Source organism: Xyrauchen texanus, chromosome 29 (assembly GCF_025860055.1).
Source record: "Xyrauchen texanus isolate HMW12.3.18 chromosome 29, RBS_HiC_50CHRs, whole genome shotgun sequence".
Taxonomy (NCBI): domain Eukaryota; kingdom Metazoa; phylum Chordata; class Actinopteri; order Cypriniformes; family Catostomidae; genus Xyrauchen; species Xyrauchen texanus.
In genome coordinates, this window is record NC_068304.1 from 36,290,822 (window position 1) to 36,303,120 (window position 12,299).

The 12,299-nt window shown below is 40.1% G+C and overlaps 1 protein-coding gene across 1 annotated transcript in view; it reads right to left on the bottom strand.

Moving 5' to 3' along the window:
* Window positions 1-12,299, bottom strand: part of LOC127623221 (rho guanine nucleotide exchange factor 17-like) — a 97,132-nt gene that overhangs the window by 4,101 nt on the left and 80,732 nt on the right. Inside the window, 12 exon segments of the mRNA XM_052097557.1 lie at window positions 1,913-2,087; window positions 3,320-3,468; window positions 4,615-4,682; window positions 4,771-4,857; window positions 6,805-7,045; window positions 7,233-7,474; window positions 7,787-8,048; window positions 8,903-9,110; window positions 9,258-9,376; window positions 9,483-9,568; window positions 10,285-10,394; window positions 10,485-10,535. Of these exon segments, the coding sequence (XP_051953517.1) occupies window positions 1,913-2,087; window positions 3,320-3,468; window positions 4,615-4,682; window positions 4,771-4,857; window positions 6,805-7,045; window positions 7,233-7,474; window positions 7,787-8,048; window positions 8,903-9,110; window positions 9,258-9,376; window positions 9,483-9,568; window positions 10,285-10,394; window positions 10,485-10,535 (1,798 nt within the window).

Consider the following 12,299-nt stretch of genomic DNA (forward strand, 5'->3'; position numbering starts at 1 on the left):
TGTAATATTGGGGGTGGGGGTAACACATAGGCCAAATTATCTTAGTCCTCCATGATTGGGTAAGACCCAAGAATATAGATCTGATGCACAGCATAAGGTTGTTGAGCTTCACAAAATGGGAAGTGGCAATAAGAAAATAGCTAATGCATTGAAAATGCCCATTTCCACCATCATGGCAATAATTAAGAAGCGCCAATCAACTGGAGATGTTAAAAATCGACCAGGAAGTGGAAGCATGTCTGTATTGTCTCCACAAATGGAAAGGAGGATGGTTCCAGTGGCCAAGAATTCTCCAAGAATCACAGCTGGAGAATTGCAGGAATAAGTTGGGGACAGAAAGACTCCAAAATTACAATCAGATGTCACCTACGTCACCACAAGTTGTTTGGGAGGGTTTCAAGAAAAAAAGTCTCTGCTCTCATCCAACAACAAATTCAAGTGTCTTCAGTTTGTCATACACTACTGGAGATTCAAATGCGACCAGGTTCTATGGTCAGATTAACAAAAACAGCTTTTTGGCAGTAAACACCAGACAAGAGTTGGTGCACACAGAGAGGTAGCCATATGGAAAAGTACCTCATACCCACAGTTAAATGTGGTGCTATATTTATGCCAGAGGTCCTGGACATCTTGTTCAGATACATGGCATCATGGACTATCAAATACTAATTGATAAACAATCAAAACCTGATTGCCTCTGCCAGAAAGCTTAAAATTGGCTGTGGTTGGATCTTCCAGCAGGATAATGCTCCAAAACACACATAAAAACCAACACAAATATAGTTCACTGAATACAAAATCAAGGTTCTGCCATGGCCATCCCAGTCCCCAGACTTGAACCCTGTAGAAAACCTGTGGGGTGAACTGAAGAGGCGAGAACACTGGCGTGGACCTCTGAATATGAAGGATCTGGAGAGATCCTGTATGGAGGAATGGTCTCATATCCCTTGCCATGTGTACTCCAACCTCATTAGGAATTATAGGAGAAGGCTCAGAGCTGTTATCTAGGCAAAGGTGGGTTGCAAAAAGTATTGAAAACAAGGGTGCCAATAATTGTCACACATATATTTCACAAAAAATATTAGTTTTTTGATAAAACTTGTGTTGTGTTTGGAATTGTTTAATATCCATTAGAGGATATATTTTTGTGAATATTTTGAAAGAAAGACCAAAAGGATAAACAATAAGGATATATTTTTCACAGCCTTCTTTTCTCATATTTACCAAGTGTGCCAATCATTTTGGCCACATCTGTATAATGTTGACATCTTGCAGCTATACTTACGAAACAGTGTGTATTTTAATGTTTATGGACTGGCCCCATTCACCACCATTGTAAGTGCCTTGCTGTAACCAATAATTTAGCTTCTTTTTGTTTTTATTAAGCAAAGTTTTAGAGTGCTATGTGGTTGCTAGGGTGTTCTGAGTGGTTGCTTACAAGCCTAAGACAAAAAAGCCTAATCCCAATGATATCCTGGTCCCTAGATATGGCTCAGTCCCTCTCTCTTAATTTAGGGTTATTATTATTATCATCTTTCCGTCTACTGTGCACTGATTTCATAGAAAATGAATAGCACACCCCTTCTCAATGAGCTGCATGAGTTGAGCTGTCATTGATGTCTTTAGCACAAAAAAGTTCAAAGTTTAAAGCATCAAAGTTTAATACTTAGGGTTTGAGGTTTTCCCAAACCTTTAGGAAACACCTCTAATAAATAATGGCATTGTTTTATGAGTAAAATAGCTGAAGCACAGTCAGAAAAAATTGAGAGAGAACTTGAGTATCCATGACCTCATCTAAGATAGCACTAAGCATGTAATACCAACCCTCACCAGGATCGGATCACCTTTCACGGCTATTGCACCTGTCGAAGCGTGCTGCAGTGCATTTTAATGAATGCACACTATGCAGTACCTGCCAGCATCTTGTGCACAGCTGGGGCCACGTCAACCTCCGTCAGGCTCTCGTAGGTGTAGGCGTGATACAGCCGCACTTGAGCGCTGCCCTGCAGAGCGATCCACACGCCTTTGCCATAGCACACCATACTGGTGACACTGCGCCCGCTGTCCTGACCCACTTGAAATGAGTGCTGAAAAAGTAAACAAAATGTATAATGAGATGTGAAGCTACAATTAAAGGTTAAAGCTGAAAGCTGCGATGAAAGGGCCCTTGCACACTGGTGCACGTTGGGGCTGCTGTGCCAAGGGAATGTCACTCCAATTTCTTTTAGCATTTTTTAGCACTGAAATGTTGTTAAGAGTGCATCACAGTGTAAAACATGTAATTTCCTGTTGCCAGAAGGTGGCGCCATGACTATAACTGAATATTGGCACGTAGATGTATTCAGGTCAGGACTATTATCAAACATGTGAAGTTTGGGGCTGATTGGACATTGTATGTATGAGTTATAACAACTTCCTGTCACGCAATGTCATACAGAGAAAACTCAAAAGCTTTGCAATTTAGCATCGCCAAGGCATTTAGATTAGAATAATCAAATATGAAGTAGATCTGATGAACTCTCTAGGATGAGTTCGTTAAAGTATGAGGCCTGGAAATGGCAAAACGGAGCAAAATTGAAGAGAAAAATAAAAATGGCTGACTTCCTGTTGAGTTTAGGGCATGGGCCCAAGAGACCTTTTTGTAGGTATTGGCATGTTACACATGTGCACCAATTTTCATACAGGTAGGTGAAACTTAGCGTAAAGCGCACATCGTTGAATGTTTGTAAGTGGCACTATTGAGCCATTTTGCCACACCTAATTCTGAAACCCATATCAGATGTACATTTTCACCACTTCTGATGCATGTGCAAAGTTTCATGAATTTTCGAGTATGATTAGGCCCTCAAAAATGCGTAAATGCGGAAAATAAATGCCTAGAAGAACAATAGGGTCCTCGCAATTTTCTTTTCTAAAGTGAAACAAATATCATAAACATAGATATTCAAATGACAAATTCTTTAAAAAGTCGAAACATTGTTAGAATTCTCATTACTCACTCAAAGACTGTTTGATGAATACTGCACACAAAGAAAGTCACAAGCTCATATATGATTGGTTGGCTTTATGCAATTTATAGGAGTCGGGGTGCACTGGTTTTCCTCTGTCCACCAGGAAACACGTTCAGGTTATTATAAACAATGGTACCAGTTTTATTACAAAAGCACACTGTGGGTGGTTGCTTTACATGTCAATCAGACGGTCACCTCTTTCTATAAGTGGACGCTTCTTGGCCAGAACAAGCTGCAAAATGGATCAGACTTTAAGGTGATAGTCAAAAGTGTCATTCCAGACCTCATGCCTGTGGTCAATCTCATACCTCTTGTGTTAATGTGCTGGTGTTGATGATAAGAACCCGATTCTGACAGCCACACCACAATTTTCCCGCCACTGGAACCATTTTGGTCACGGGTCCACTTGAAGATCCCAAACACAGCGTCTGAGAGCTCTGAGGGTCCCAGAAACTTCCTGTTATACAGAACGACAGAAACAAAATAAAACAGAGTTTTTGTAAATAACTCATTATGGTTATATTCCCTTTGGCTTAAATCAGCCTAAGGGGCCGTTCAACTTCACACCGAATGTGCTAGGGTTAGGGTCGCAGGAGTGCTGCATATTTTAGACGACATGCAAGTTAAAAGATCTTCAACTTCTAAAAGACATCTGTGTCTGTTCTATTCCTCTCCCTATGTTTCTTAGCGTAAGAACTTGTTTGGTTTGAACAGCCTGAAAAGTGGTTAGCTGGTCTCCCAGCATGGCCACTGAGGTTAGACTGGTCTTTTAGACCATTGTAAAGGCATTTTTGGGCACTTTTTTTACAGGTCAGGCTGAAAGACTTGCTGGATGACCAGCTAAACACCAGTTTGACCAGCTGGAAGGCCAGCTAAACCAGTATGGACCACATCAAAACCTTTTCTGCAGGGTTAGAATCATTTCCATTGACATTAAAGGGATAGTTACATTTACATTTATGTATTTGGCAGACGCTTTTATCCAAAGAGACTTACAGTGCCCTTATTACAGGGACAATCCCCCCGGAGCAACCTGGAGTTAAGGCCTTGCTCAAGGACACAATGGTGGTGGCTGTGGGGATCGAACCAACAACCTTCTGCTTGACAGTTTAGTGCTTAAGCCCACTATGCCGCCACCACCACTCTAAAATAAAAGATTTTAGAAGAATATCTCAGCTCTATTGGTCCATTCAATGCAAGTAAATGGTGGCCAGAAAGCTGAAGCTCCAAAAAGCCCATAAAGGCACCATAAATGAATCCATAATACTCCAGTGGTTAAATCCATGTCTTCAGAAGCAATATGATAGGTGTGGGTGAGAAAAATATCAATATTTAAGTCATTTTTTACTATAAATCTCAACATTCACTTCTGCATTCTTCTTCTTTTGTCTTTGGTGATTCGCATTCTTCGTGCACATCACCACCTACTGGTCGGGGCTGGTTTTAAAGTGAAGATTTATAGTTTTAACCACTGGAATAGTATGGAGATATTCTTCTAAAAATCTTCATTTGTGTTCTGCAAAAGAAAGAAAGTGGGGGTACGTAAATGATGAGGGAATTTGTATTTTTGCGTGAACTATCCCTTTAATGAATCAGTACTCACCTGCTTCTCTATGGTACACTATCACCTCCCCGTTTGCCAGAGACACAAACACTTTGTTGTCAAGATACCTGGAAAAACAAAAAAAGATGTTCAATCTCCATGCCGACGCTACATTTGTAACCATGGCAACAGCTCAATGGGACAGAGGTTGCTTACAGTATACACAAGATAGAAGCAGTGTGCTGCATCTTCATGCTGTTCTTACGGTTCCTGATGTTGTCTGATGACTGGTACACATGAATACTGTAAAAACAGTGATACAATCATAATTACAGCATGATTATGCTTCCTGCACATCACAATTTGATTTGTTCATTGGTATTTGATGAAAACTGAGAAGTACAGTAAAATAAAATTACAAGTTCCTGTTTTGTTGGCACATGAAACCTGTGTACATAATGCATTTGTAAAAGTATTTTTAATTCATGATGCATTCACAAAAGATGACTTGCAATACCTGGAAATATCAGATCATTAGATGGCGCCGTTGACCAATTTTACAAAAAGAAAGCTGCAATTGACCAATCAGAATCAAGTATTCCAAGTCAAGCGTGACCAACGGTTTTATTTAATCTTTTTTCTCTGTTTGTTATGATTGTGGACTGTCAGTGAGGTATGAACAAAGGCTTCACACCTGCTTGTTTGAAGAAGGATGAGAGAGAGAGAGAGATACCGCGAGGGAGTAAATGTTTATATGGAAAGTGTATTGTTGCGAGGACACAGGCTGGTAGGGGGATGATAATGACTGTGATATGAGATAAGTGTCTCTGGGAACATGGTGAAGGGGGAATGAAGTCAGATGTAGGTCATCTGAGGTGAGAATCAGACTCCAAACAGAGGGAAACAGCAGGGAGAGATTTTGTTTTGTGCTGTAAAATGCGATTGCATCATTGCAAGCTACTCCTTGTAATTAAGCTCATTTAAATGCTGTGTTAATGAAATCTGGCAGCACTTTCTAATAACTTTAATTAATAACATATGCAAAACATTATTACATAATATAATGCAAAACAGATCATAAAAGAATATATATTCAAATGGTTTGAAATGTTAAAACGGGTATCCTTTCCAGGGTTTGTGCGCCCATTCTGAATTTAATTGAGAATATTATTTTGTCAATAAATGAAAAATAAATATATTCCTAGGTACACCTGGACACAGTTTTTCTTGGTTGTTGGCAGATAGGATGTTTCAAGCTTCTTGGAGCATTTGCCACAGTTCTTCTATCTATTTAGGCTGTCTCAATTGCTTCTGTCACTTTAATCTCAGACTGACATGATGTTCAGTGGGGGCCTCTTTGGGGGCCATGACATCTGTTGCAGGGCTCCCTGTTCTTCTATTCTAATCTTTTCTATTTGCAAAAGTAATGTTTGAGAGTTTAACATTTATATACCTATTGACACACTAAAGCTGAAGATATAAATAACCATCTTAAGACAAATTAAGACAAAAAAAATAAATAAATAATAATATATATATATATATATATTTCTTTTTTACAATATCCAATATCATTCTTTCAAACACACAACATATGAGATATTTCCAGAAACACTAACTTTTATAATGAAGGTTTGAGATGCAACATATCGCAATTAGGTATAATTCCAGAAACATTTCATGAAATTAATCAAAAAGGTTTGAAATGCCACCAATTTTTAATTAGGCATAATTAGCCAAAATTAATCATGTAATTATTTGTGTTTTGTCACAAAACGTTCATGTGACTGTGTTGAATATATTTGAATTGCAGTAAAAAAAAAAATCCTTTTCCTGACATAATAATTCAAATTCAAATTCCAATTCAACATCCTGTGGGGCGTGGCCACTTCAATTAGAATTCCAACTCATTCATTGAAAGCAGCCAATCCTTAAATCCCAAATTTTGCCCAACTCTGATTTTTCAAATTTTCTCATATGAAAGGTACATGAACTACCGTGTTAAGCATTATAATCCATTTACTTTAATAATGTCCCTAATTTCACAGTGCATGATTCATCATCAGTGCACATTATTCTAAATGAAACGATTGTTTTCATAATCTTAATTTCTACTCACATGGCAAAGTGGGTGAGGAAAAATTATTTTAAACAATATCACCAACATCACATTATGGAAGTTAAAGGCATTGTGAATGCAGTTTCATGTTGTTTATAACCTCATAACACTTAAATCATGCGTGGACCCACCAGCCATCCTCGGTCCCGAGCCAAACGGAGCTCTGGTACGCCTCTGGGTCGAGGCTGAGCAGGTCATCCAGGCTGGCTCTGGTGAAAGACCCTCGACTAGACCGCCGCATGGCTCGTCCATCCATGGGACAGTCCGCGCTTAGCCGAGGGGCGCCATACGAGCTGGGGACAGGAAACTCCTGCTCCTCTTCAGAGCTGGTTGTCTCTGTGGCCATGTCTTTAGACACCGCTGCCTCATTATCTGACACAAACAAATACACACACACAAAAACATCTTATATTACTGATATGAGGTAACAAAAATATGACATTAGGGCATGGAGTTAAATGGACAGTGTTGTATTGCATAGGAATAGACCAAGTGCTTATTTGCTGACAATTTTGCCAGCGTACTCTCTGTAAATCTGTGAGTCTGTGTTTGAACTCACTGCCGAAGCTGGAGGAGATTGTGGAATGGGATGCTTGACTCTGCAGTGTGGATGAAGGACTGGGAGTTTCTTCATCATCCGTATCATCGCTGTCGAAGGGCACGAGTTCTGCTGCAGGCACTACAGTGGGCTCGCTGAGCTCCAGAGACGAGCCAGAGATAGAGATGTGGAGCTGGGGTTGAGTAGAGACTGTAGGGTTCGACTCAGACGGGACGGAGGGGTTGGAATGGCCAACTCGTTCTCTACTGTAACAAATAGTGTATTTACTGTAAAGGTGTTTCCCATTTGTATACACACTAAGGTATTGTCACCTTTGATCATTTGTCATTAGACACATAGCCACAAATACAGTAGAGTACGTCAATATTAAGTTTAAAATAATCCAGAATGTTCTTTTACACATTATTAGTAATATGTATGTGATTTCTGTAAAGGGATTGTCATATTCTCTCATGGTGCACTGTTAACAATCTATTATTAGTGTTTAACTGGGGAATTTGTCCTCTCATAAACACATGTGTTCAGGGACATCAGGTCTCAGGCGAGTCACTCACCTGTTCTTCAGGCCCGGTACGGCTGCGATGCAGATGATGCGGGCTGAGCAGACAGCGATGCAGGCCTCCACTGTCGGCTCATCACGGATGTTTAACAGACACACCTGACCCACGTAACCATCACTGTTACACACCCACACCTCATATGTGTTCTCTGGACAGCTATGACTCGGGGAGGCGCAGGAAAACTGCATCCCGCTGCGGGTCTTCATGATGGGGATGGCCTTCAGGAACTCAGGTTCCCATTGGTCCTTGTTCATGGCTAGACAGACAATGAAAAATATGGTGATATTGATGAATACAAAACATTTGTGCAGAGCTTTCATATACTTATATAGTAAAAAATGTATGCATGTGTTGGGAATATTGTAAATATATACCGTATATGCTTTTTTTTTTAATGAATACAGAATTTGTTGGGTTTTCATGAATATACACAACATGGGTTTTGGGGCAGCTGTGGCACAGCTGGTAGAGCAGGTTGGTCAATAATCGCAGGGTTCGATTCTCAGCCCACATGACTCCACATGCCGAAGTGTCCTTGGCAAGACACTGAACACCAAGTTGCTCCCAATGGCAGGCTAGCACCTTGCATGGCAGCTCTGCCATCATTGGTGTATGAGTGTGTGTGTGTGTGTGTGTGTGTGTGTGTGTGTGTGTGTGTGTGTGTGTGTGTGTGTGTGTGTGTGTGTGTGTGTGAAAATGAGTCACAGTGTAAAGCGCTTTGAATACCGCTAATGTTAAAAGGCTCTATATAAGTGCAGACCATTTACCATTTTCCATCTTTTCTTTCATTAACATAAAATATGTGCTACTTTTTGTAGATATATATAATATTTGTTGGGTTTTTCCAAGAATATATAAAATATGTGCTGTGTTTTAAGGAACGTATACAGCCTAATGTAATTACACAGAGTTTAGTGTCTCTAAGTATTGTTTAGATGCTGTATATTCTGTGGATTCTTTATTTACTGTTCGAAAAATCAGACAATCATTTTCTTTCCCTTTTTACTTGAACAGGAATTTAAGCATGAGTTTAATTTGATTGCTCTCAATATACTGTTAAAACAACAAAAAAATTAAACAGCGGGTGAGTGCAGGTGGTGCAATATTTACCGAGTTTCTTTTTGGCTTCCTCGAACGCTTGCTCAAAGTTACTGCGAGCATCAGGACTGCTGAACTCAAATATGAAGGTGTTCTCGGAAGAGGGAGTGCTGAGCTCCAGTTTAGTGGGCAATAATGTCATGCTGAAGGCCAGAGACTGCTTCTCAGCCAGTTCACGATGAACTGACGCCATCAGATCCTTTATCACATCATCCAAGCTCTGAGAGAGAGAGAGAGAGAGAGAGAGAGAGATGTTTAGAACTTACTTTCATTCTTCTGAGGGCAAGACTATTCAAAGAAGTCCTTCACATTACCATTGAAAACCGATCAAAACAATATTTTACTGTAAATCACAAGACAGACGGACCTGATGAGGAAAACTAAGCGTTTCTGACAGTTTGCTGATCTGACCAAGTGTGCTGAGATCTTCATCCAAACGACTGATGGTCTTCTGGATGTTCTCTCTATTGGTGGATTGATTAGAGCCTGTCATGAAGAAATTAAACAGGGTTAATAAAATACGTTTTTGATCATCCATGACAAAAATTAGTGTTGATCATGTCGTGTTGACAGTATGAAATGATATTACAACCTTTAACAACGTCCAAGTCTTCTAAAGGCAGTTTCCACATGAACTTATATTTACTTGAGGTGTCAATGACACTAGCAGCAGAATACCTGAAAGAGTTCAGATGGAGAGACTGTGAGCACTCTGTAATAGCAGTCTGCAGTAAATAACACTTCAAACATGAGATAAAGATCTAGTTTGTAACTGAGCAAATGTAGCAAACCCAACAAGTGTAGATAACAAGAACAATCAACATTGTGTCCTTAATCAAGATGCTTAACCACAGTAACCAGCATTGAGTGTCCTGTGTACCAACTGCAACCAAATCAACACATGCCAAGTGCCAAATATAATTAAAAATGGCTTTGAGGAGAATATAAAACTTTCCAAAATGGCTTTGACAGATTTTGTTTACTCAATAAAGCCATTCTGGCCAATAGGAACTGTATACACTACACATGGAGCATGAATACATGGTAGGTAGTCTGACCCTTGCTAATGTAAGAGATGCAAGTATTTCAAATTTAAGACATAAGGAAAATATCTGTTGCAATGAAAAACTACCATCATAAAAATAATGAAAAGCAGTTTCATGGCTGGTAAAATTTTATTACACTTTATAGTGTGCATTACTGGACCTTGGATGCAGATTTTAAATGTACTATTTCTCTAACTGTCCACTAGGGTGCAGTATGATTCTGAAGGTAAACAGCATTTGTTTTTGCCTGAAGAACACTACAGCACAGCTCAGGGGAGTCTTGAGGTTTCTCATCCAAACATCTTTGAGCTATTAAAAGAAAATGGCAAATGTGCAGCTGATACCCACAGATTCATGGAACTTCTGCGTAGAGTTCCTGACTTCTTCTTAAGAGTGGTGCAGATGAGCAGATCACTGAAGAGGAAGAGAGATCGGTCCTTCTTACCGCCTACAGTTTTCTGCGTACGGAGAGGGTCAGAGAATTAGGGAGTTCATAATCTTCATGGAAGAGATCTTATTTTTTTCACGAGGAGCGTTTTTTTGCTCACCGCTTCTACCACCATCTCTTGTCTAAGAAACTTCCTTTGGGGATTCAGGATCTGACAGGAAATGACATCGTTAGACATTGGCTGAGGACAAACTAGCCATCATACAGTACTACTGTGTTCGTGTGATATCAGATATTTAAAGTCAATGTGATACGCCAATCGCAAGGAACCCTTTGCAGTGATATTCAAAGTTCAATGGGAAAAAAGGTAGGGTGGGAACTGACTCAGGAGCTGGGTCTCAAATGCCGCACTACACTATGCACTCAGCCATCTAGTGTATGAATTTGAAAAGTGAAGTGTCATTCTAAATGGAACACTTGATGTTTTTTAAAGCACGGAAGCATTCGCCATTTAACTGCTGACGGAAGTGATGTTTCGAACACATGGAATGTGTTGCTGCTAGCTTTAGCACGTTAACTAACCTCAGTCCAACACATTTAACTTGAATAATGTACATATTCACACAGCAAGGGGTGATGGTAAAGTATTCAACTAACATTTGTAAGGTGCTGTCTTCACTGAAGGTATACTAGTTGCAACATTCTCCATTATTTAGGTTTTATTCAAGGTAAACTCTGCCCCTTCCGCTACGTACGGCAAGCCGCATACGCTGAGGGCATTATCCGGGTACTCATAGAACACTTCTTTTTGTTGCATTTTCAGTGTTAGCATACTACTCGCACTACAAAATGACAGAATAGTGCAGAATGTGCGGTTTGGGACGCACCCGAGTTTCCCACACTTTTAACCTTTTTTGACCTAAGAATTATTAGAAATCATTTTGTAACCCAATCAATTCGCTAATGAATCATTCAGACAATTATTGAACTAGTTAGACTGATTCATTGAAAGAACCGATTCGCTCACAAATTTCTACACAAGAACAATATCTGCAAATATGCGAATTATACGTCATCAATAGCGGTTAACTTCCGTGATTTGGTACGATTGGTAAAATGGTAAATGGTCTGCACTTATATAGCGCCTTTTTAACCTTAATGGTATTCAAAGTGCTTTACACTGTGACTTATTCACCCAATGGGAGCAGAGCTACCATGCAAGGCGCTAGCCTGCCATTGGGTGCAACTTGGGGTTCAGTGTCTTGCCAAAGGACACTTCGGCATGTGGAGTCGTGTGGGCCGGGATTCAAACCACCAATCCTGCGATTAGTGGCCGACCCGCTCTACCAACTGAGCCACAGCCGCCCCAATTGTGTTTATATTAGCAGCAAACCACACCAGAGTTCACATGAACCAGACCACCTTTTCAAGGGACTCTGGTGCAGTTTGCGGGTGCGGACCAGAGTTCGAAAACAGCACTCACACCACCCAAACAAACCAAATTTGACAAATTCGAACTCTGGTGCACACCACGTTAACTGTGTAAGGGTGTGTTCACACTTGTAGTTCGATTCTCTTGGTCCAGACCAAAAAAGAAAATTATACATTTAGTCCTGGTTCGCTTAGCGTTCACACTGGCATTTTTAATACTGAACCTAACGATACAAAACCAAAGGCATCAGGAAAAAGTCACAACCTGATTGGACAGCTTTTATGATGTATATTTTGCGACTGAACTTGCCGAACATCCAAAACAATGCTGGCTGCTGGGCAAAATTTATATAAGAGCTAATAAAATGTGTAAAGGAGTCAAAACAGCACCAGGAATTCCTCCGTTGCACACACAAATGAAGATATGCTGCAAGGAAGGCTGATGGCGGTTCCGACGCCTGTACCACACTGTAATGGGCAGCATAGCTCCTATGATGAGAAGAACCAGGTAAGCTTAAGGTCAGTATTAGGCAAATGACTTCCT